General features: G+C 38.9%; 1 protein-coding gene across 2 annotated transcripts in view; it reads right to left on the bottom strand.

The window, feature by feature from the left end:
- The window catches only part of csnk1a1 (casein kinase 1, alpha 1), a 33,269-nt gene extending 7,178 nt beyond the window's left edge, over positions 1–26,091 (bottom strand). For both annotated transcript variants that reach the window (XM_053324482.1, XM_053324483.1), the window contains exons 1-8: positions 25,337–26,091; positions 24,919–25,025; positions 19,365–19,491; positions 18,790–18,888; positions 3,549–3,688; positions 2,832–2,910; positions 2,648–2,722; positions 2,445–2,551 (exon numbers count right to left, since the gene is read on the bottom strand). In XM_053324482.1, coding sequence (XP_053180457.1) covers positions 2,445–2,551; positions 2,648–2,722; positions 2,832–2,910; positions 3,549–3,688; positions 18,790–18,888; positions 19,365–19,491; positions 24,919–25,025; positions 25,337–25,459 — 857 coding nt within the window. In that variant the 5' untranslated portion in view covers positions 25,460–26,091. The remainder of the gene's footprint in view (positions 1–2,444; positions 2,552–2,647; positions 2,723–2,831; positions 2,911–3,548; positions 3,689–18,789; positions 18,889–19,364; positions 19,492–24,918; positions 25,026–25,336) is intronic.
- Positions 26,092–26,633: the final 542 nt, after the last annotated feature.

Raw genomic sequence — 26,633 nt, 5'->3', positions numbered from 1 at the left:
AACACACAAACACATTATCAATACAATATGGCCTCCAATCAGCTGTTTGACATGGGAACATGGACAGGAAAGAAGTAAGGAACAAGAGCACAGGAAAAGAAACAAAAGAAGGAGAGAGGGAACAGTCAGACAAAGAGGAAGAGAAGGGAAGGAAGGTTTAAAGAGCAGTAAGAAGTAGGGGTGTAACAGCTACATATACTTGTCCCTAACCATTCGTTTTGGCAGTGTACCACTTAGGTGTAGCATTTTCATGAATGTATTCTAGCCGGCTTAGCCAAGTTAGCCTCATTAGCCATGACCATGTACTGTCACTGCTGTTGGAATGATGGCAGATGCTCCTCCCATGACAGTCAAAACACTATGACTGTATCATGTCCTCCCCATCTCTGAGACTGTAGTTTTGACTCTGCCTTTGAATGAAGCCATTCAATGGTGTTCAATTAGTCTCACAACCCCATGCACATAAAAACATTTGCACAGAACAGTGTCTGCACACAGGAATCCTCATGAGTCCTGATGTAAGGATTTTTTTTTCTTCATTGAAAACTTGCATATTTCCAATCTTCACAAATCTTAAAGTGTTTTAGTGATTTTGTGAACTATCCTTGTCTCCTCTAGTCCACATTTGACAAGTCTACATATAGTGTTTTTTCTTTCATTCCAGAAAGCAGGGTCATCAAACTTGGTCTTACCCTGAATTCTGAGTTGGTTAACCCCAAAATGGGAAACAAACTAATATCCAACCAGGACTTTTATTCTGACATATAGAGAACCTCAGCTAATGAATGCAGTTCCATACATTCTTTGACACAGACAGAATGAATGAGGAAATGAAACCACTTGTCTGGCTCTGCAGGAGGAGACAGAGGGATTTATTAAAGAGAACCTAGTAACTGCAGTTACAAACTTTCTGGAATACATCCCTGGTCTAGTGTGGTCTGGATGGAGAAACATCAGTGAAAAGGCCCTTTTTTCTGTGTTCATAAACAAGATAAATACTTCACAAATCTTATAGTGGGTTTAACACAAGTGTAAGTGGTAAAAAAAATGGAGAAGGAGCCGCTAAATATCAGATATAATTAATAAGTAAAGCTGCAAGCAGCGATGAACGGGCCCTCGTCCCCCCATGCACCGACCCGTACGTGCATGTCGGTGCATGCTGCAGTCACACGGCAGACACGTAGACTTCTTGGCACCCGGGTTTTTATTGAACATTGTGTGATGGGGCTAAGTCACATTGCCTGTGTCCACTATGTGGCGCTAGAGATCACCCACCATTTATATGTCATGTTGCAGTGTATGATGTGGAGAACACATCCTGTAAATTTCATATAAATCGGATAATGTTTGTCATATGAGGCTGACTTCCTGTGTCCAGTAGGTGGCGCTGTGTATTTGACACAGTATTGATGCATAGATGTGTTTACGGTGGGACCCTCTACATGCATGATGAATTTGGTGTAGATGGGACAATGTCTGTAGGAGTTATAAGGACTTCCTGCTTCATGGCGAAGCATCGAAATTGTATGCACAGCCACGCCCAACAGGAATAAGTCATAAAAAAGATTCTGATAACTGGTCTTATGTCTCAGCTGAGTCAATTTCAGTTGTAAATACTTAAGATTATGGGAGTAATTAGTCAAAGAATGAAGGAAGTGACTTCCTGTTGCCAGTAGGTGGCGCTATGACTGTCACTAAATATGAGACTGTCCATTTGTTCAGACCAGGATGCTGAACAAACATATGAAATTTGGAAAAGCTCAGACCATGTGGAGTCAAGTTATGAGGGTTTGAAATTTCATGGCGAGACATCGAAATTCGCCGCGTCACCACGGAAACCAGGAGTGACGGGGGAAAAAGCTTTTGATAACTTTTCATCTCCATATCTCAAGATGATTCTGTGTGAATTTGAAGTGGATGGGATGAAATCTCTAGGACTAGTTCGTTCAAATATGAGGCCAAAATCGGCATTAAAATCAATAATTTGGTTCAAAATGGCCGATTTCCTGTTGGTGTTAGGGTATGTGTCCAAGAGAGTTTTTGGTGCGTCTTGACATGATGTGTACAGAGTTTCGTTTCTCTATGTCAATCTGTGGCGAGGGGCTCGATTTTATTGATTTTGCACAGGGCGCTAGAGAGCCATTTTGCCACGCTCATTTATGCAAACCATAAAATATCAAATTTTTCGGCGGGTCTGGCTTGCATGCAAACTTTGGTAAGTTTTTGAGCATGTTTAGAGGGTCAAAAAGGGCGTTATTGTGAGAGAAAAAGACGAATAATAATAATAATAATAATCTTGACAGATACAATAGGGCTTCGCGCTGGTCAGCGCTCGGGCCCTAATAATAAACCAGATTTTATTGTGAGTAGTAAAGACATGAATCAACACTGATTCAAAACTAACAGTCTGTTGTGTTTCCCTAGATGTGTGTATGAGAGCATACCTGAAGAGGATGCGGAACAGTTGGCGCAGGTACATGTAGTCTGGAGCCTCTTCAAAGCGCAAGCCACGGCAGTAGTTCAGATACATGGCAAACTCTGCTGGGAAACCCTACAAACATGCATTCATATAATGAGTAAATAAATAGATAGATAAATAAATGAATAAATAAATAAATATCAGCAACCCTGTCGATCATGTTCTTACCTTACAGAGGACCTCAACAGGAGTGGACATCTTCTTCTCTGATATCTTCTCATACTTCTGCTTCTTTGTGGCAGCCTGCATAACATAGATTACAATGACATGTCCAAGAAAATAACTTAACCCATTATACATTTCCTTTTTTTCAGTCATACATAATGTTAAAATGTTGGATGTAAATTCATACCTTTAATCCCTGCCATGGCAGACTGGTTCTGTTGAAGTACATCAGCACATAACCTAGTGACTCCATGTCATCGCGGCGACTGGACACACAAATAATGTTAGTTGTTAAGTACAGAAGCGTAGCAATACTGTTTCTGTACATAATACTAAATAATGTACTTTATGTGTATCTCCACATAATAAAAAATCATGTATAATAGACATTATATTAAATAGATAATGCTAAATGGACATTATATTTCATATTGTCATGGAAAGTGAAATCCTCCAGAACAGGCTGCAGCCTCAATATATTCCTGTAAAAACAAACTCTGAAGTCTAGCTCAACTGAGAAAGCAGCTGACCAAACACATTTTACTTTTGAGCTTCTTTGAAGAAACGTTCTCTTTTTAAAAATTAAGGTTGTTTTCCTTTAAAGTTATCTTTAAAAAACAAATATATAAATATATAGCACAAAAAGTAAGGAAATTTGTGATTGCTAGATTATTTCTTTGTTGTAACAATGCTTCTTGGCAATAACTTTTATACCGTTGGAAGCCTGTTTATTTCCCCTTTAAATGGAGCCACATTTGTAAGGAACATGCATTAGTGGGATGAGCAGCAGAATTGAATATGTGGGTTGCACCCATGAAAAATGTGTCAAATCTCAAATAAGATTTATTGCCAAGAAGCATTGTTCCAATGTTGAAGTGTTTATGTGTGTATGTATGTGACAGACCTCTGTTCAATGCCCAGGTGTGCATTGATGGAGGCATAGCGTGCTGTGCCAGTCAGGTTCTTGTCTTCTCTGTAGGGGATGTGCTGTCGTGTTCGGTTGTCTCGGTACTTCTTCGCCAAACCAAAGTCAATAAGGAACAACTGATAGAAAAGGAGAGAACACACAGTGGTTTTCTGTCAGTGGCACCCCACAGAACAATAATCATCTAAAAAGGTCCATCAAAATGAAAATACACATTACTTGGTTCATTTTCAGGGTTTAAAATTATGGAAATATGTTTGAGATGTGTTGGCTTTCATGAGTCCTGCTGTAAAACACAAACTCAAAAATATTGCACTGGATTAAGATCCTTTGATTACATAAACATATGCAGGGGTTAAGTGTCATATCAACAAGTATGTCCCTAAAAAATGTAGTCACTTATAACAGTCCCATTGAAACAATAGTACTCTTACTAACCAACTTCAAGCTCTGTACTGTAAAAGCTGTATCAGACAGGCATTTACCTTCACTGTATTACAATGATACTGCAGAGTTTTCCTTTTATATGTTAGGGATATTCTAAGGTGTAAAGAAAGTAGCAAATTCAAGACATTGTCATTATTAATTAAGAACAAATAGTCATAAGAGTGTGAGAACACACCATGTCTACACTAACCACATTAAAATACCCTTTGACAAGACTATAGAGGAATAGTGAACATATGACTGACTAAGGTCCCCCCACCTACAAGATGATATCATCTGTAATTCTTAATGATTCATAAGATAAAGCAAAGTAAAAATCCAAGGTATATATACTCAATGACCATGCACAAGTTGAACAACAGTCAACTGGGAAGTCTTAAGTTTCTAGCCAAAAAATAGCAATCATATGACTCTGAAAGCAGTATTAAGTATCGGTTTCAACAGGGCACAACATGACAGGTAGATGGCTCTGCATTTATGTTGTGCTGTCTCAGCTCATGCAGTCGTTTACTTTCTCCATAGTAAAGCTACATCCATTGGGCAAACCATCGATGGTCAACATTTGCCAGATTAGTGAAAAGCAACATGAAGTCCAGAGAATGACCTCTGCCATAGGAGTCTGTCAATTCAGATCAACACACCCTAATTCAGGTTTTATGCTGCTTAAACTGTGTCAGGTCTACAAGATCTCTAAAACTGGTCCATCTTTTACCTGATTCATAAATATATCACATAAAAGCCATCTGTCTTACTCATTTCCTAATGATTGTAATGATGTAGTGTGTGCCATGTTGTCTGTACATTTAAATGGTGTAGATGACAAAATACGTCTTACATTAACAACACATAAAAAACATGTTGACATCTAATACTACAACCCAACTTCAAGATGAGAAATTACAACCCTTAAATGTACCCTTAAAAAGGAAACATGGTCAGTAGTGAAAGATAACACCACGCATTCTCATAGAAACTACTGAAAAAAGGTGGTATCAGAGAGAGATGGAAATTCCATGTCCATATACATTCTAACATGATCAGGACCAAAGGTGGCCGTAGCAGAAAATATGGACATCAACTTACACTCATAATTAGTGTAAGTTTTAAGTCTGGTACATTTAGAAAATCTACAGGTGTGAAGGCACGATTGTCAGTACATTATCTAACTAATCATGAAATATGCTACTTTGCCACTTTATTTATTTATTTATTCATTTATTAATTATGACATTTTAATTGAATTTTCTGTGACATTTTCACATGAAGCAAACTGTTGCCTTTGGTTAGGTAGGTAAACAGTAGACAGTGACAGTTTATCTATTTTGATAATAAAAGCTGAACTACTCTGAAGCTGTATCTTTGTAAGATTGCCTTCATCTATAGATGTGGCCAAAATGATTGGTGCCCTTGCATTCTTTATTTTTGTTTGTAAAACAATGCGCGTTTATCCCTGAACAGTACTGAAATGATTGGTTTATTGGTTTGCAGTGGAACAAAAACTGTGAAAACAACTGAATTTATTCTTAATTCACAAATACATTCTAAAATAGCGTGGACAAAATTACTGGTACCCTTCTGAAGTTGTAAGACCTGATTGATGGTAGGGCTGGACGATAGATAGACACGTAATCAATATCAATAAAAATAGGTTTGATACTTTGTGTGGACTCACATCCAACATCTGAAACATGTATGAAATACATCTATCCAACATATAGTAACTGTAGTTTGTCCAAGCGGAGTTGCCGTAAGTAACCGGCAAGCAAGGTTAGTTGCACGAACGAACGCACTCGCTCCCTGGTAACCTAGCAACGTATAGAGTGACACGCTAATAGCGAATCATTTACCAGTTTCAAGTTTGGTTACAGCCATTGTCATAGAAATGACAATGCTACTCACCAATCACAGAGTGCAAACAATGGCCTAAACACTGCAGCCATGTCCAGCTGTTCAGTGAAGTCTCCTTCACTATATCTGCCCTGCTGTCTGTGGTGATTCAATCAGACTCCAGGACACCAGTACCTCCTTCAAGCCTTCTATTAATTCCCCTGTATGATCTTCAGGGAAATATCTGGTTTCCAGAAGCCCCTCATGATCTATGAAATGAATACTCAAGCCAATGTATGACTCTTGCCTTGATGACAACATCCAGTCTCAGAATATGAGAAAAAGGGTCATTTTTTGTTTGTTTGACAGTGATTTTATCTTTTATTATTCTAAATATGAAAAGAAAATCAAACCATTTTTAAATTTCTGCTCATCCCTTTTTGACCAGGAAAAAGAAAATCAGCTTGTATTTCAATTTAATATTTTGTATTTTAAAACGAGGGTGGATTAAATTAAATGACTTCTTGTTTTTTTACTCTGGTAGATTTTATTGCACTTGCAGCAACATAAGGAGTGTAGTTCAACTGGTTCACTGTCTCTGTGTGACTCAGCGATCCTTACCCCTCTTTAATACAGAGATCATCATCATAGCCATAAAGATGACTTGGCTTTCTTATACTGAACCAATCACAAGCAGCATAAAGCTGCTGTTGTGTTTTAAACAGCGCCAGTGTTTCAGGTTCAGAGGTTTGAGGCTGAGCTGCAGGGTTGAGTGGAGGTGTGTGAGGAAGTTTATTTGTGCTGTTGAATGTAACCGCTGTGAAACAATCAGAAAATGACGTTTTATTGATCTGATTCACCGGCTTTCTAACTGTCAGCACTCCCTCAGTTCATTCACGCTCGAGCTCGCTCGACCACAGCTAACACAACAGCGTCCTGTAGCCGCTTACTGACGGAGAAACTGTGTCCGGACCCTTCACACAGAAAAGCGAGGCAGAATACAACTGTCGTACTCCTGCCGTGAACAGGCCCTCCTGAGAGGAGAGGAGAGGAGAGCAGCACAATGACAGCAAACTGATGCAGAAGCTAACGTTTGCTGCTCCTCTCCTCTGTCTCAACAGGGGCCAAACTGAGTCCTCCGACCGCAGTGAAGAGTTGTGACAACATGCTGCTTCCAACACCATTTTAACTATTTATTGATATGGGTAAATTGACTCACGGGCCGCCCATGTCTGCTTTCTTTTTGTAATTCTCATCAGATCTGCATTGATCTCATATATGGCCTTTCAGAAGGCCCACACAACTGTAGCCATGATCTCTAGACAGTTGCAAGAGGAAAATTAGCCCGAGATTGAACAGACAGATGGCTCAAATAATTGAGAAAGGACCAACATAGATCCAAGCTGATTAAGTTCAAGGTATAAGAGTTTCAAGTTGCACTATATGTTGCTGTCTGATTAAAAAAAAAAGGGCTCCATGGTAGACACCACGAAAACAAAAAACACCAGACTGAACATTGTCAAAATGCATTTTGACAAACAACATTCCTTCTGGAAGAATGTGCTTTGGACAGGTGAAACTAAATTAGAGGTTGTTGGTAAATCACACCAACACCTATATTTACAGAAGAAAAGATGAAAGAACACCATGCCTACAGTGAAACCCGGACGAGGAAATGTGAAACATGTTGAGGGGTTGCTTTGCTGCCTCAGGCACTGGGTGCCTTGAGTCTGTGCAGGGCACAATGACATCAAAAGACTATCATGGGTCGTCAAGCAGGATAATGACCCCAAACAAATCTCAAAAAGCACCCAAGGGTGGATGATCTGTCCAAAGACCTGAGACTTTAATTTGGGAGACAGCACACATCAAACCTCAGAGAACTGAAGCAGTTTGTCCAAGAAGAGAGGATCAAACTACCAGTAGAGAAGTGTAGAAAGCTTATTCAGAGTTACAGAAGGCTCTCATCTGCAGTTATTGCCTCCAAAGGTTGTTACAAATGATTAATTAAAAAGGTACCAATATTTTTTAGACGTGTCATTTTCATTAGTTTTTATTTTAAATATGCTAAGCTCTAAATCAAACTTATATTCAATGTGAAATAAACAAATATTGACTACAATATACTTCTGTCAGTTTCAACTTAATGTAAAGAATATATTTATTTTTCAGGGGGATGGGTACCAATATTTTTGGACACATCTGTATCTAATAGCTTGGCTGTGATCACGTACTTAAAATCATTTGAATTTGAAGCATCATATGGGTTTCCAATGCATCTTTTTTTCCTCAGATGTTTTCAATATTTCTACAATACCTGTGACGCTGCCCTCTGGTTTTATAACTATGAACTGTACTGCCGCCAGACTCATTTTTCAGTCGTTTTTATAATCTTGAAAAAATCCATAGCTCAGTTTGCTTTAACAGTCCTGCAGCGTGAGATGATGAACAACAGTATTATTTTCTGTCCCAGTTCAGTCTGGAAGTTGTCTGTGAGCTCAAGATCATTTCAAACAGCCAGTGAATGAGTTTACAATGAACATCATTGGCTGGGACAATGGTACGGTGGAGCACCCAGCAGGTGAAACGTTGGTGGAGCTGTGGCAACAGCATGACTGCCTTTTAACATCTCCTCAGATATGCATCATGACTGCCTTTTAACATCTCCTCAGATATGTATCATGACTGCCTTTTAACATCTCCTCAGATATGGGAGGAAAAGAGAAAGAGGTGGGGGAAGATGCTGATGCCCTTTAACAATCCAGCAAGTTCAAATGTTTTGGTGCTTCCTGCTAACTATTTTACCTGGCTAACATCAGCAGAGTGACTCTGGGCAGAGGTAGATACGTAGACAACTTAGTATGTTTGCATAGTCTTCCTGTTACACTATGATTTTCTGTCAGTCATAAATCGCCTGGTGTGATCTCTATCAACAGGATTTCTAAAAGGCAGTCAGACAGTTGTGAAATGTTAAGATATTATAAATCTTCCTGTCCTGTAATGGCAACTTGGCTTTAGTATTATTGTTTACTTTGTAATATTACCAAACATTTTATCAATTAATTTTTTTAATAAGCGGCTTTCAGCTCAGTTGGGATTTCATGAAAGGAACTGTGCATATGGAAAGTTTGCAATTATTAATATTACAATAAGTTCCATAAGATGCTTTTACAGCTTTTCCCTTCTCATTCTCAGCACAAGAGCTCTTCTGTCCTTATTCAATATGCAGCACAATTCTTAAATATAGCCAGTCTTGGTCAGCAAGCTGACCACATAATAATATAGGATGAGAAAATCACATTCCATACTGCCTTAATCCTGAGATAATGTTTGATTTGACTTAATATAATACTTAAGATAGAATCCATGGATTCCATTTGGACACATGCTTTCACTATTAACAGCCCAAACATCACATGAACAAGACCAAAAGTGATCTATAAAAAAGGTAGGTAAGGGTTAGGGTTAGGGTCTGAGCCAGTAATAAAGGGACTGGGACCCCTTGTTTCAACAAATAGGCACAATAGCTACCCTTGGAAATGCTAATGGAAAAGTTTGCTTTCCTCTCCCACTGTAATAAAGCGCACACTGGGTACCGGAGTACCTACATTGGTATTATGAATGCAAGATGGATTCTAGTGGTCTGATTCTCTTTAAACCTGTGTATTAAGGTATGATTGCAAAGCGACAATGCTATTGTGAGGCAGCTGGTGTTGTGGTAAAGGTCACACCTGGTTTAATCCTGAGAAAGATGGGTCCTGAGAAGAGCTAACAGCCAAGCTTCTTTTCCTCTTCCCCACTGACGAGTCTAAACACTAGGGCAGACAGTAGAGGGGCAGGGGTCAAAATCACACAGCCTCTATCCACCTTCAGTCACAGTTAGCATGAGTACAACAGGCACTTCTGGTTGCACCCACATGGTTTGCTCCCTTTTATACAACTAACAGAGTCCTGTACAGCTAGGACAGGCAAGGCTGGACCTACACAGGCAAAGAAATCCACTTTAAATCTTTGTGGTACAGATATGATCATTCTGGCCATCAGTCTAGAAGAAACCACATGACTGTGATTTTCTTCTGTCAGGACAACCATGGAAAGATCAACCTTGTACAACAAGAAGCCAAGTGTCTCTGGAAACGTAGATGTTGAAACTTCAATATCATGTCTGACAGTGACAATGAAGGCCAGTGCAGACAGGCAACAACGTGGCTCAGAAAAGACCTTGGGGAGAGGGGGATTTGAGCAGCAGATGATAAAGAGACCAAGGTTGTCCCTCTTCCAATAGCAAAGCAAGCAATGCAAATACAATATTTGCTAACAAAGAAGACTAACACATTCCAGACTTACAGTTAGTTGTGAAATAATTTGGTGGTTTAATACAGAGCTCATTAGAATTTTAGAAACCAACAAATAAAAAATGTACAGATTTATGTACTACAAGTACTTGTGAAATTACATCATGTGTTATCCAAACAGCAGCTGTCCCAGCTCAAGGACAAAGCATCTTTAAAAATACATGTTTCTTTTCCACAAAGCATCCCAAAATTAGACATTTTTTATTAAGTAAGCACACAAGACTTGCTGAGCTCAATCCTAACCTGGAGTCCTAATCCTAATCCAAGAGTAGGTAGACCATGCGAGACATCATGGGCTGGACACTATTTTTCGTATTATTTGTATTTTTAAAGCAAGAATTCACAACAATTCAACTGATTTAATTAAAAATCAAGGGCGAGCTTTAACTATAATGTGAACAAATACCTGCTAAACATAATATTGAAGCATTATGCAGTTCAGAAGCATCACTAAGATATTGAACACTGTTATTTAGCTCCAAACACATCAATATCAACCCCAGTACTGATCACTTCCTGATGGAAAGATGGGGTGGAAAGATATTTTTGCACATTATTTAAAAAATGGTGATGATGCACATATTGCACACACTTAAAAGTAAAACAAGTGAGTGTGTTTGGAGAATGTTAGCCCAACAAAGTTTTTATCTTCATGGGTACATTCTTATCTAGGCCTTTCTTATTTTAGTTTAATTAGGGTTAGGGTTAACCCTGACCAGCGTGAAGACCCTATTGTTATTGCCAGGATTATTATTATTATCATCATTATTATTATTATTATTATTATTATTATTATTATTATTATTATTTTCATTCTTATTCCTTGTAGTGAATTGCTTTTTTGGTGGGCTGAACATACCTCAAAAGTCATGAAATTGTGCACACACGTCACATCTGGTGAACAATTTTAGAATTGAACATGCTTTGGTGCTGGTGTGGCCAGGGGACCTCAGGTCATGTGACCAAAAATCTTCTCTGATCTGCATGAAATTTCAGTCATAGCTCTCATTGGAATATCAGGGAATTCATTTTGTGGATTTTTTTACCACACAGAAAGTTGACCACAGTGAATGGCGTGCAGAAATTTTCATTTCGACTTTATGATGTTCACATGGAACATAGCACGTAGGTTCCACCAAATTACCACTTTCATTTGATACCACATTTGCCCCAAAGTTTGCCACAAGAGCTCATTAGAATCCCCTAATGCATTTTCCCATTTAGTACGCACTGACAAACTCCTACATGCGCCAAATTGTGCACATTCATCAATAGTCACGAATACTGTCTTCCGATATAAGCCCGCCCTTTTAAGTGGCAAGATGACTCGACAGCGCTGGCTGTAACATTTAAACTTGAAGCCCCGCCTCCTACGTGCACCTACATGAAAAATATTTGTTGGGATATGGATTATTTTGATTACCAGTTGCAATTTTGTTGCCGTTTTCCCCATTGCTAGACCTCGTACTTTCACAAACTACTCCTATAGATTTGAGTACTCATCAGTATACCACAAAATTTATTTTGTCAAATTTTTCAATCCAACAGGAAATTTGTCTATCGTGCAACCATTTTCAGTTATTCTGACACCGTTTAGGACTTTGATGTTCACAGACTCACCAAATTTGGCACTTAGGTTCACACTAAGGAGCACTTTCCACAATTGCCCCTGGGCGTGGCACAACAGCTCAGTAGGGCCTCCTAATTCCTTGGTCCATTTTGTACATACTGACAAACTCCTACACATGCCAAATTCTACACATACATTCTACACAACAGTCACGAATAGTGACTACTGATAAAGTTTGTGATTTTTAAGTGACATGATGGCACCACAGTGTCAGTCAGTGTCATCATAAGACCTTTGTGATAAGTTATCAAAATCTAAAGTCTGCATCAAATGCCTTTACCTAACCCACGTCAAACTTCCAATCTGCACCAAATGTCTCAGGGTTGACAAGAGTCCCTTCCTGAACACATCTGTGCTTCGATATTGTCTTTTAGTCATAGCGCCACCGACTGGACACAGGAAGTCAGCCTTAATGACAAACATCATCATATTTCCATGAAATTCACATGGTGTGTTCTTCATCATACACTACAACATGACTTATGATTAGTGTCTGTGTATGTTACTTTGTGGCTGTTTTCTAGCTTCACATAGTGAACACAGGAAGTGATATTTCACCACTTCATGCAATGTCAAATAAAAGCCTGCATATGAAGATGACTAAGTGTGCGCCCTCCGACTGCACCACAGCCCGACATGCATGGGGGGCGAGGGCGCAATCACTGCTGCTTGCAGCTTTAATTTGATATAAATCTACTCCTAACAATGCAACTCGTTCATAAGAGTCAACTATTTGCATTTCACACCAAACCTGCAAGAAATGTTTTAAAAACTAACAGTAAATATAATAAATGTTTTTGGATATCATATACCCAACTGACAGTCAGCACTGAAGAATGATGCATCAACAGTGAGTTGTTCAATTAGTAGTATTATTTGTACTTTAATTAGCATGTTTATGTGTCATAGACTTGTGTTTCATGTGTTGTGAGAGTGGACCCAACCCATGCCAGCAAAATGCCTCCATAGTACAACAGAACAACTGGATGCCCTCACTGTAGGGGTCATGCATTCAGACCTGTACCATCCCTCCTTTGATTTACTTCCTATATGTGCACTCAACCCTATCACTAATGGTTCATTATTTAATATATAGTTTCCCATCGCTAACCCTGAGCCTTCTCGCAGTTACAGCACTAACCAGCACAACTGCAAAGCAGAGCCCCACACTTAACATCATCAGCTGAGAGTCAATCACACTGGATGTTAGAGGAGGCTGTAGTAGCATATGGTTTAACACTTTCCTAACCTTAAACGGCGGAGCTGAAGGCGTCAGGGTCTGAGGAGGAAACAGAGTCCCTCTGCTCTGCAAAGCAATGTCTTGACAAAATGTGAGTCATTTAAGGGGGCTTTGCCACTGATGCACTGAATCAATATTTAGGGGGCAGCCTAGTACTTAGTCTATCCAATCGAACACTGAACCAAGCAAAGCCAGCATTAATGCTGCTCCCATGTGTGCTTTTACACAGCACACTGGCATTCAGAGGCTTGATGCCGTATTCAGTGCTGCAGACTTGAGCGGAGGTGTGTGGGTGTGTTTATTTGTATTGTGACTAACCACTGTGAAACAATAAGAAAATAACATTTTATTGACCTCCACCACTGGCCTTCTCTGTGCCTGCACTGCCTCAATTCATTCACTCTTGCTCAACCACATCTCCTAACACAACAGCATTGGGATAGGGAGCTGATACATTTTAACAAGCATTTGCATCAGAGACTCTGACACTGAGCTGAAATTAAATAAGTGCACATAAATTTGGTAAATAACATGAATAAAGAATAATTTATAGCCACCTTCTCGCTACACGGCCATTTCTCAGCCCTCACTGTGTGCAGCAGAGACAGACAATGGTGGAGACAATTCAACTGTAAAGCCCAATTTCCACCGGGTCCATCAGCGGCGCATTACAGATGTGCCGCGATCACCGGAGCTGATAGGTACCTCTATAATCCATGAGAATGTTTCCACCGGGAGCGTCTCAGCACCGTGTCAGCAACGTTCCAGCAGCGGCTCTCCACGCCGCTATCAATCCGCAGCATTTCTATTTTTGACGGAGATGTTTCTAACTCCTGACAAGCTCAACAGAGCACATTGCCCCAGACAGGTGCAAGTCTGGTGCAAGACACAGAATCGGCATAATAAAACTTCAGTCTCTCAAAATGAAACAACCCGTGCAGCCTCCCGATAGTATTTCAGCAACAAACACAAATAAAACAGACAGATAAAGACTCCATCTCTTCTCTCCCAGAGCATGCTGCGCTCCGCTGCTGTAACGCTCCCGGTGTGAGTTGACACCAGGCAGAGGACAGAGCTAAACCGGGGCGCAGCCGTTCCGCGCAGCTAACGGACCCCGTGGAAATCCCCAATTAGTGCAATAAATTTCACTAGTAAAAAGCCAGAAAAAATTCAACAATGTAATCTACACAAAAGATAAACAGACTCCACATGATGAAAAATACTGCTGTTAACAATATAAACAAAAGAGCAAAATATGAAATGGTAGACGTTTTTCTCAATATTCCAAATCTTGGAAAGTATTTGAAGACACTGCTGCAATAGGCATATTCTGTTAGTCTTCAACTAAGAACAAGCATCTACATTTGTTTTATACAGATACATTATACTGTTGACGTTGCTCCGTCTGCATTTAGTATTCACATAGCCAAAATGTTTTGCCACAAAACAAACACAGCGTTTAGCCTAAATTCCTACAATAGGCACACCATGGTCTGTAACTGCCAAGCATTGTCATGTGATAGTGGGACACAATCTCAGTTTGCTTCTGCCATAAAACTGGTTTCACAATAATAAGAGATGTCCTCAATAGGGCCGATTCAGCCATAGGTTAATGGATCATATCAGCTAAAATAATCATCAAAATCTGATCCTGTTACTGTACTCTTATGTTCAACTCAGCCTGCTACTGATGCAGCACTGCTCTCCTTTACAACAGCATACATCGCCAGCATTTTTCTGCATATGTGCAAATGGATGAAAATTAGGCAGTGTGGTTGAAACATGACTTGGGTACACCAGTATGAGAGACCCGAGTTCTGAGACCCAGGTTGGCAAAATACATTGATTCACACTGCTCTCATTCTTATTAGCAAGGAGCAATTCAGGTAGACACATTTAATGCCAGGCCAGAATTCAACTTGGATGTTGACAGGAGTGTGTTCTCTGCAGCATGTGTCTATACTCAGCTTGTGATTGTTTGTGAGGGAAGATACTCCAATCTGTCACACCACTTTACAAATCATGAGTAACCTGTTTTTGAAGTCGAACAACTTCAACAGAGTGGTCGCCCACTTTTTGCTTTTCCACTACACAGTTCTAGCTCTACATGGCTCGACTCGGTACCAGGAAGGATTTTTTCCATTACTATAGTACCTACCTCAACATGGGCACGGTTGTCATAGCACGGCTGTGCTAAACTGCTGTGACTTCGTTTTATACGCAACACAAACACATAAACAATGGAAGACATGGTGACGGTGTACTTGCTGCTGTAGGTGGCTTTTATCAACCACAAAGCAAGAAAATTGAGCTGAATGGCTGTAACAATGTTGCCAGTACTTATGGCGGGTTTGATTCTTGTGTGGGACGGCTCATGAGTCTCTGACCAATCAGTGGCCGGCAGTCTCTTGACGTCACATTTAGTATTGACTCGGCTCGCTTGGAACCTCAGCAGAACAGATACTAAAAATCCCTATTGGAAAAGCAAAAAAACAGTAGAGTCAAGGCGAGCCGAGTAGTGCTAAAACTGCATAGTGGAAAAGCCCCATTTGAGTCTGGTTCTGCCTGAGGTTTCTTCCTGTTAAAAGGGAGTTTTTTCTTGCCACTGTTGCCAAGTGCTTGCTCATAGGTGAATGTTGGGTCTCGTAAAGATTAATTGATTGATTGATGTCTTATTCTACACTGACACAAGACACACTCATTTGGCATGGACATTAATAAAATATAGCAGAGAACACCCGCCCCCCCTCCAAACAGCTCTTCTTGTAATGACCTGTCCTATCTTGTTGAGAGATTTAATACAATCTAACGTCATGGTATGTCAGAGATATCAGTGACATACTATTCATTTTGTCCATTTTTAAATTGGAGCAGATAGATACACGCTGAATAAACCCACTATCACAGAGAGCCCTGAAACCATGCCCACCTCAAAAAACTACCACCAATGATGGCTGACTTACTGAATGAATTGCAATGCCTTAGGCCTTCTGTTAACAGTTTCACTTGAACACACTGCAAAGACCCAAGCCAACAGCCAGTTGATGGCCAACACACATGAACATTATGTGTCTCAGTGAAAGAGAACTGTTTAGTATTCTGGATTTGAAGTACTAAAAGGCCACGTTTTCTTAAACGTGCATAGAGGTAGTCTGGATTTGCTTAAAGATGGACTCATGATTGAATTCAATTTATTAAAGATCATCAAAAAAGTGTTAAAACATGTAAAAGAATTCATACTATATTCTGCTGTTTACTATACTGTGACTCATCTGTTCAACTGATTTTATAATTCCATTGATTTTGAAATGAAAAAATTCTCATTCTCAATTCAGTCAAAACAATTCCATTATATTTGATAGTCTACATTAGCCTGAACCCTTACTGTCTGCAGTGTTGCATTTGACAAAGGGTTGGCTGCAACAAAATGTGTAATGTCAATAAGCAGGAAATGTCAATGAAGGTTGTGCAGCAGAGTACAGATTCTTTTGGAAGTTGGTCAAATATACATCCCATGCTTTAACTTAACCAAATGTTGCCTGTCTGCAAGGGCTCAGAATAATGGGTACAGAATAATCAATTTGAATTCCAGGCAACTTAAATATACACACTGATCAAATGCAAACAAATTACATCACAAGGAGCACTTTTATGTTACGTGTGTAGCCAGAAAATCTGTATTATTGTCAAGCATGCAGAATGGGTTCTAGAGAAAGATTCCAGTACACATAAACTGGGCTACACCACACTGAAACAAGTATCTTTCTAATGAAGATGGAATTACATAACTAATGTATCATTTTCCTCAACTACATCTTCATTTAATTGATTTGGCCTTCATCCATTGCACTCTCTACATAGGTCTCTTTTGATCTTTTTCCTTTTGTTTTGGCATATCCTTGTGGAGGGGCAAGTTTTATAAGAACAATCTGATAAAACCTCTCATATTTATCAGCATTGGTGTGGAGAGGGGAGGGTGTGAAAGGGTCACTATATTCAAATTACACAAAAATAGTCTCAGTCTCTTTCTTTAGTTGACTCAAACTCAAAAATTTACTTTTGAGTTATACTTTTCAAATATGTAGAAAACTCATCATCAGGTAAAAAATGAATGATAACTGATGCTAGGGAACAAACTGTCACTTTAATCAAATGTATGAACTCACTTTGGATTTTAACAGCTATGATCTGTAAGATCTGTGTCATGAAACTCTAGTGTATGGAAAATGTACATTTACCATAATTATCCTTAACATGTGGAAAGAACTAGTACCACAACTGTGTCAACAAAGGGGAGCTGCCTTTATGTCTCAAAAAGTAGCATGAGCCTTCTGCCCTGCTGTACCACACTTGTTAAAACAGCCTTCCTAACCACCTGGGGGCACCACAGACACTACACTTTTTTCAAAAAGCCCTCAAAACTTTTCTATTCTAAAAGGCTTTTTCATCTCAACTCTTATTATTAATTATTATTATTAATGCTCTAGCACTTTCATTCACTATTAATGAAAAGTGCACTAGAAATTAGATTAAATGCATTATTATTTTGTATTATATAAAGCAATTCATTTTGAACAGTTTATATATTTGAGATATTATAAGACCAGCACCATAGTCATGTTTTCACATGCAGTAGAAACAATGTGTCCTATTGAAATGGTACAGGGTATAATGCTGTGTGATTGATTGTATATCACAGAACTGCCTGGGATGTTTGGAATTGTATCCTCTACTACAGTGTGTGTAGCCTATATTTAACATGAGATTTAAAAAGGAATAGTTTGTATTTTTTTAATCGTATGAGGTACTTCCAAAGTCAGTATTTTACCTGCAGTAGATGTAAGTAAGCAATGTTACTTGTGGACTGGACCTGCAACAAAATGCTACTACTTACTTAATGCTATATTAATTACCTGGCCATCAGACAGCCCTTTCTCCTATGCCACTACATCTCAATGGTAGAACTTCTGTATTCCTACGAATCCCGCATGTTGTATGACAGCGCATATCAGCTGTTTGTGTCAGAGAGTACTGCTACGGTGTAACAGTGTATGGAACGCATAGGAATGTCAAAGTTCTACAGTTGAGAAGCTGCAGTGCAAAAAGAAAGGGCTGTCTGACAACGAGGTAAAGCAGTGAAAATATTCTAAATATAGCATCCACTTAAACTGTTGCTTTGTATAATGTATTTATTTTTTATGAAGGTCTTTATTTAGGCAGTAAAATAATAGATTGCTGAGCTTCTGTGACAGTACTCCTGTCTGCTGATTTTACTGTTAAATAAAAGATACATTTCCAGTGACAAGATAAATAAGTATATGAGTGCTTTGAACATTCTAAATGGAACTGTAGAAATGTGATGTCAAACTGAACAGTGCAGACTTTCATAGAGTTTCTACCATGAATGCAGCATCTACATTTTTCAAATCTCCTCCGCATTTTCTACTGTTTGCAAGCTTACAAAAAAAATATGGGCCCAGTGCTAAAAAGTTTTTCTCCCTCACTTTTTCTTCAGACAGTGATGGTGGGTCAAGCCACAGCTCTGAAAATGTATTAAGTGTAAGAACAAGATATCATCATGGTAAGATCACCTTTCCTAAAGCTAAATACATAGATCAGCTGGGATTAACATGTCTACCATGACATACAGCAGCCAGATAAAAGCCCTGTATAAACCTAAATGTTGACTTAAAATATGGATAGGACTTGTCTGGGTCTTACCTTGTTACAGTGACGGCCAATGCCCATGAGAAAGTTGTCTGGTTTGATATCTCTGTGGATGAAGTTCTTTGTGTGTACATACTCAATTCTGCTGATCATCTGAGGATGAAAAGAATGCCAGAGTAAAATATTGACTTATTTAACCAGCCTCCCAATTTTCTACAATAACATACTGAGATGTGTTTACAATCCATCTTGCAAATGAACAGTGTATCCTGTCCAGAGATGTAGAGGTAGACAGATTCAAACTGCAGACATTTAGACTTGTTAGAGCAGGAAAAGAACAGCAAAGCCAATAAACCAGCATGCACAGTAATACTGGCCAACCACTATCAGTTATTATTAGTTGCATCAGTGATTTCCTGCTTGGACATATCATAATGTCTGTTGTGAAAGTCTACTCACCAGATATATGTATCTGAACTGTGGAAGGACACACATGCTTACTCCAAACAAACAGACAGCAGCTCACAGGTTGGAACCAAGACCTTCTTGCTGATCAGTGGTACCAACCTGCTCCTTGTATCCATGTTCTAATAAAGTATAAAAGATGGATATGTGTATGGGTTAGCTACCTGGTCTGCCAGCATAAGGACTGTCTTCATGGTGAAGCGACGAGAGCAGAAGTTGAACAGATCCTCCAGACTGGGTCCAAGCAGGTCCATGACTAGGACATTGTAGTCCTTCTCCTGGCCATACCATCTGGTGAGGTAACAGTGATATTATAAGGATGACCTGAACCTCAGAGAGCAAACTGTCTGAACACAGATCTGACATGACTCTGCTTTTTGTGTTGTTTAAAATATACACATTAGAAATTCAATATATTCTCACTTTTCTAAAGTATATATTCTATCCACATCTGATATCATGTGCCTTCTTGTTTATTTACTTATTATTGTTCATGTTTTTTGTTTATTTTCAACTGCATTGTGTGTAAAGAGCTTTGTAAATAAAGTTGATTTGATACGCTGTCATGAATGAAGTACGACACCACTCCCAATCACTGGAGTAGCAAGCCGGCCTACTTGGACTCATTAGGCAGACAAGCTAGCTTGCTGGTAGCTGCTGCAACACCTTAGTTCTGTGTGGAAATACTTCAGCTTTGAGGTTGGCAAACTAAAGAGATATCAACAAGCCTCAAAGCAAATCGTACAACAGGGCAATACACTGTTTCCCTAAGATTTCTTTCAGCTCCGGTTCAGAATCCTATGCCTCTGAGCTGATCAATTCCTCTCATCAATCACACAAAGCCAACTACAGACCTATACCTAACCTTGCCTTTCTATCCAAGATCCTTGAGAAAGCGGTTGCCAATTGGTTGTTCAACTTTCTACATAACAATAGTATTTCCCATCAGTTATTTTGACTGTGGCGGTCTGCCATAGTCTAATTTCTTCTGCCACAGTCTCATAGTGAGCTCAACATGTCTGTACAATCTCCAGAATGTTACGTTGTTTTAGGGCTGAGCGGTATATTGAGTTGATCCACTTTTCAGACATCTGGAAGTTGAGTCTTTTATTGATTAGTAGACAGTTAGTTTAGTTATTTGAAGAAACACAATGTAGAAAAGATATTTACTGAAACAGTATTTTATATGTTCATAGGTAATTAACTAGTTCAACTTAGATAATCATTTCTGCTTTCTTTGTTTCACAGTGGAAATATGGACATTTTGTCTTTTTTGATTGATTGGAACATTTATTAACTGGTAAAACTTCCAACAATCATTTCTTTGGAGGATATTCAGTTAGGGTTTACTATGCAGCACAGAGACAGCACTCATAAAACAAATGACTTAATTACTTCAGACAAAGGACTTCTCCCTGTGCTCGTCTTGCTAGACCTTAGTGCTGCATTTGACACCAATGATGATTATGTCCTATTCCATAGACTGGAATATTTAATAGGCATTAAAGGAAGTGCATTAAAGGAAGTGCATTACACTGTTAGAAGTCCTATTTGTCAGATGGGTTTCAGTTTGTACATGTTCATGATAAATCCTCCATAAACAAGAAGTTCCCACAAGGTTCAGTCAGTGCTTGGAGCAATACTCTTCACCCTGTATATCGGGGGGATTCAATAAAAATGTAATGAAGTCCAGTTAGTGTAAATGTCCTCAAGTGAAGGTCAAGAACATCATAATGTGTGTGTTGTTTTTCATTGTAGTTCCATCAGCATCTGTGTCTAGTGGCTAGATTGTAGACTGTCACATAAATACAGTACAATTCATTTATTAGTATTTACACTCAACTGCTGGGATTACGAAGAAATGTTCTTATATCAAATAAAAATGTCATTTTAAATTAAAGTGAATTACAGAAAGCTTATGATTGTGCTTCTTAAATAAAATGCTTTTAATAACTTTATAACAAAACATCAACACATATTACCTCTTTTCTCTGTGTGTATCGCACTGACAGTCCAGTCTCTCTCTTTCTTTTCTGCTACTACACTTAGACTAAACTAGCTATGATAGTACTGTGAGTGACAATACCCTGGCCTACAGCACCTTCATAAAAGGAACTTATCAATTCAACTCCCACATCAAATACATTTTGATACAAGACTGCCCTCTTTCATCTACATGATATAAAAATAAAAACTATCAGCCACTAACTAACTAATGAACTAAACTAGTCCATGCACATGTTACTTCTAGACTGGACTATTGTAATTCATTATTATCAGGCTGTTTCAAATCCTCCTCACCTAGAGTCCTTAATGGTCAGGCTCCATCATGTCTTTAAGAGCTCATAGTACCCTGTGAACCTGAAGTGTATAGTGACTGTCACTCAGACTAATGTTAGCCAGAACCGTGTAGTGATCTGCAGTAACAAACTAACTCACTCTAATGAGAACATTTGAAAGGAATAGAAAATAATAAAGGGCCTAGTCTTTTTCACCTCTAAAGCCCTGCACTCTTTCAGTATCATGGACAAAGATGGCTTCCTCTGGAGCTAACAGTAACCAAAAGAGAGGCTGCTCTCCACTGCTGGAGACATGTCATTAATTACACAGCAGAGCACTCCTCCTCCTACTAATTGTTTTATTTTTATACAGACAGGCGACTGTACGTATTTGTGTGATATATCAACATCTATAATCAATATCTAATGGAATACAACTAAAACTAAAAGAACTTCACCAAGGCACCAAGACGTATTCTGTAAAATAAGTCACCAACACTGTTTTTTCAAAAAAATAAGTTTTTTTTGTAATTCACTTTTTGGCTTTCAGGTCAGTGAAAATATACAAAACTAAGATCTAATGGCCAAGTCAGAAAAAAACATTACATTCAGCCGTGGTAGTTGCATACACTTCACTGATAAGCCTTTACTTTATACCAAATTACAATGAACAACCACCAGACTAAAGATAATGCTGTCATATGCTACTGTTTTAAACATATATACACTGACACATATTCTACTTTGAAAAATTATCTGATACCTTTTATGCCACAAACATTTAAAAAAAAAATTGAATCAAGTTAAATCCTTACAACATCTACTACTTCCCCTATTGGATATTGAATGTATGAATTTGCAAATAGTTTTCATTTAAAACTTCAACTGCTGTAAAACGATTGTCTCAATCTATTTGACTGTGTTGGTGTAAATGGGGTGTGAGCTAACACTTTTAAAAAGGTGCATTATACCATGCGCATAGCCAAAGCTGTTTCAAATTCAACACTGGGTGTGGTTTATTGAACAGGTTGGATTGAGGAAACAACAGAAACTATGATAGGAGGTGACTGTATAAAGGAAAACCAGGTTACAGGCGGAGTGGAGGAGGGGCAACAGGACCAGCAAGTTGGACAGGCTTTAACAAGACTTGGCTGCAATGTGAAACCAAAATTACCGGTACAAAGAGTAAATGAAACGCCTCTACTTGCGTAACTTAACAAAAGGAGGATTTTATTTAGCTTCAAACCCTGAAAAAAGAAAAAAAGGACCAAAACCACCAGAAACATGACTTTTTAACACTCAATTGATATTCATTGGCCTGTAAGAGGAAAGTTTATTTATGGTCAGGAATAAGAAGGGACAGTGTCTATCCAGCATAATAAAGAACATGAAGCATAAGGCAGTGTTCTCAAAATGTGCTGTGAGGTCCAGTGTGCTCAACAAATTTCAAGCAGAGGCCACACATATCTTGGACTTGGATATTCTTCCCTGTCCCCATGAACAGTAATAAGTGTTGTATTAGGCATTTGTCTGTGTGTGGGGGCCGGGGGGCATACGGTGAGCCAAACTCAGGAGAGACTCAAAAGTCTCACATTTCTCCATTTAGCGTTGTCAGGTTAGGCTAACCAGTGTTGCTAACTATGGAGCTATCCCCTTGATTTTCCAGCAGTGGGTCTGAACTAAATCTGAGACCACTTTATTTGAGTCCACACAGAATGACCCTACTCACAATTTGCTTCAACTGTTTGAATGAATTCTGAAGATTGGAATCTATTACACTGAACGGTTTGGTTTTGCAATTATTTAAAAATGTTTTTGAGAAAGAAAAAAGTAATGACAGATGTATTTCAGATGAAAATAAGAAAAAAAGAAAACTTCCTGTTGCCATTCAAGTATATATTTCTGAATTTACGGGGTACACCTGAATGCAACACAAAGTCTGTTTCAGTGCCCACACACTTTAGAGTGATGTAGATGTGTAATTGATTTTGAAGTGGAGATTGCAAGACAGAACCTCTCCAAAGTACAGATGTTGTGACATGACCGTATGTGTTTGCCAAGAGGAGGGGTTTTTCAGAGATGCTGCGTTGTCATTGTGTTTGTGTGAGAGAGAAAGATATATATAAAGGGAGAATGGCAAAGAGGCGTCAGAGAATAAACGCACTGCGTGCACTTTGCAATAAATTAAGATTTTACTCTTTAGATAGTAAAAAATGTTTTGTTTTTTAAATATCATTAGGTGGCAATCAATATTGACAATGCAGTGGGTCACCAAAAATAAATCAATGTATGGGAAACCGTACATTAATTCAAGTAAGATCCTGAATGCTGGACTTTTACTTGTTTTACATTGTAGCATTGCTACTTTTATTTAAGGAAAAGACCTCAGTATTTCTTCCACCACTGGTTGAGACTAGACGACATCAGACGTTTTGCCAGTGACTTCACTCTTGCATGTGTGTGTGTGTAAAGAACACTGGTATTGGCCAAAAAAAAGCCAATCACTACATTCACCTTCTTTTTGCTAAATCTAAATTAATGAATTTATTGCAAGTGCCTTCTCCTCATTTAAACAGATTGTTTATATACCATTTACACATTATAGTGTACACAGAACTAAATCTATGATCATTTAACTTCCACATCTGTGCAGTATTACCACATTTCTGCACATTCTCCATTTAGCCAATTTATACACAAATAAATGGAACAGGTGCCAAACTGTGTCAGCAAAATCTCTAATGTATCAAGCCCCTCCCTAATGCTAACAACATTAAGTTAAAACATGAATAGGAATACCAGAAGACACTGTATATTTTACACTAACATTATATAGTGTTGAAATGTGGCACAGCTTGCTCGAATGAGCTAAAGCTAACTCTTAAAATGTATTTCAACACAACAAAACAGTATGTGACCGCTTGCACTGCATGACAAGGCCAAGATAGGCCTGAAATCACGCGGTTAGAGCACACTTCAACCGTGGTGCATGGATTGTTGTTTTCGCTCCTGTGCTCCGACGCCATTTTCTAACAGGGTAGAGGAAGACATGTTGGGAGCTAACACAACAAAAGAGGAGCGGCCATTTCCAACCACACTGTAGCTTTCTCTAACCCCTGACAACACTAATTCACGATAAAATGCACAACAGAGGTCTCAACGAAACTAATACACCCACTTAAAATAACTCAAAATGTAAAGTTAACATACGACGGGATTTTTTTAGAGTTCGCCGAAAAGCTATTGGTACTAGAATAGACTATATGAGGTTAGGCAGATTAGCAGGCCTATGCCAGTTTACTTTCGCTGTAACATTAGCAGTATTTTCTCCACAGCAAACGTTACCACAATAGTGCATATAAACCATGAAACATAAGGCTACTAATATTGGCTCACCCCATTGTCTGTAACGACACCACTCACAGCAGAATCACCTTACCTTATATGTGGAATCCCGACACCACCTTGTAGGATTTTGTACAGCTTGCTTTCGTATAACAACTGTGGATGTCTGGCTTTTTGTGACTCCAATTTTACTGCTACCTCCTGTAATTGAAACACACAACAGATTACACTCATTTGAACCTAACGCTACAGTTCACTTGTCACTACGCCAGTTACAGTAGCTTTGATGACAATCGTCTTGACATACACTGTAAATTAAATAATGCCAATTTATATTGTAGTAGTTTTAGTCAATTTAATTCAGCAGACTATATTGCTATACTTGGAGCTATACTGTCATTAGCTTCAGAGTTTTGTGGTACAGTCGCCGTCATTTTCAGGAGGAAATTTAACTACAAACTTCCTACAAGAACATAGACAAATGTAACGTTAACATTAGTGACGTAAATTACCTCTCCATTTGTGATGTTGATGGCCAGATATATGTCGCCGAAAGATCCCGATCCAATTTTTCTGACAAGCTTGTATTTTCCACCGACAATGAATTCGGCTTTTGACCCGCTGCTGCTCGCCATAATATCCACCAAATGACAATCTCCACCCAATTCACTTTTGGAAATGCTGTGTGGCAGTCTAGCCCAATTGCCAGGATAACATAAAGAGTTCCGAACCAGATGGCTTTTGTTAACGTAATTATGGACTAAGTTAGCGTTAGCTGTTACTACACACAGTATTGGAAATAACGTTAATGTTAGCTAACGTAACAAACAAGTTGGAAAATATACTGGCGTTGTTCGCTCAATTCACAGGCTACCAGCTACAAAAGGTTTTCCTTAATAATAAGACCTGCCTCAAACAACACGGAATGCCGTGTCAGTATCAAAGTATATACATCCAACCCTAAATCCGAAAAAGCGTATGGCCTTCAACGATCACCCAGTAACAGCCACCTCTGAGCCTTAAGTAGCAGCTAGTCAAATCTAGCGTTAGCTAACGTTAGCATCAAGCTAACGTTATCGCAAGGACCGCCACGGGGGGGGGGGGAAAGCCACGGCCTCCTCCGCGCTGAGGGAAATCAGCCTTTTTTACTTATAATTCCGATGGTATTGTTGTTTTTTTCGTCTACTCAGTCTTAAACAGCGTTTCGACAAACTTCAAGGGCCGCAACCGTCCGTACACAGCGCAACCCACTCACTCCGCCATCTTGTCTTCTCTACCCTTTCCCTCAGCTGGCTTCCGTTAGAGGCTAAGGTTGGAAATCTCATGACCCCTTGAGGTGCCGTCGGAAATAATGAAATCAAGACTCATAATACGTGAACGCAGCAATAAAGTTATAATTGACATTCCAAAAATGTATGCATTTTCGATATCACCCACAATGTAATCAGTCAATATCTGCGAAGTTGAAAAATGGTTTATTGCGCAGTAGTTTTAGGTTAACATAATGTTTATGAAGTTATCAGCATCCACTGCATGCATTCTGCCTTGTCTCTTTTTGTCCCTGATTTATAATGACGAATATTATGAAAGCTGCTATAAACCCCGTCCTGTTTTGTGTTCTATGCATGCATAACGAGACCTGGATACAAAGTCAGAGGTGAGGCCCCATTCATTCATGAAAGTTGCTCAGTGGCGCATGAAGTCAAAAAAGCCATTTCCTGCTGTTAAAAAATAGCATACCATGGATGTAGTCTATTATAAGAACTGGATACCAGTCCAAAAATCCTATGAGAATTGTGTGTGTGTGGG

Source organism: Scomber japonicus, chromosome 8, assembly GCF_027409825.1.
Source record: "Scomber japonicus isolate fScoJap1 chromosome 8, fScoJap1.pri, whole genome shotgun sequence".
Classification (NCBI taxonomy): Eukaryota; Metazoa; Chordata; class Actinopteri; order Scombriformes; family Scombridae; genus Scomber; species Scomber japonicus.
This window is presented reverse-complemented; position numbering and strand designations above follow the sequence as displayed.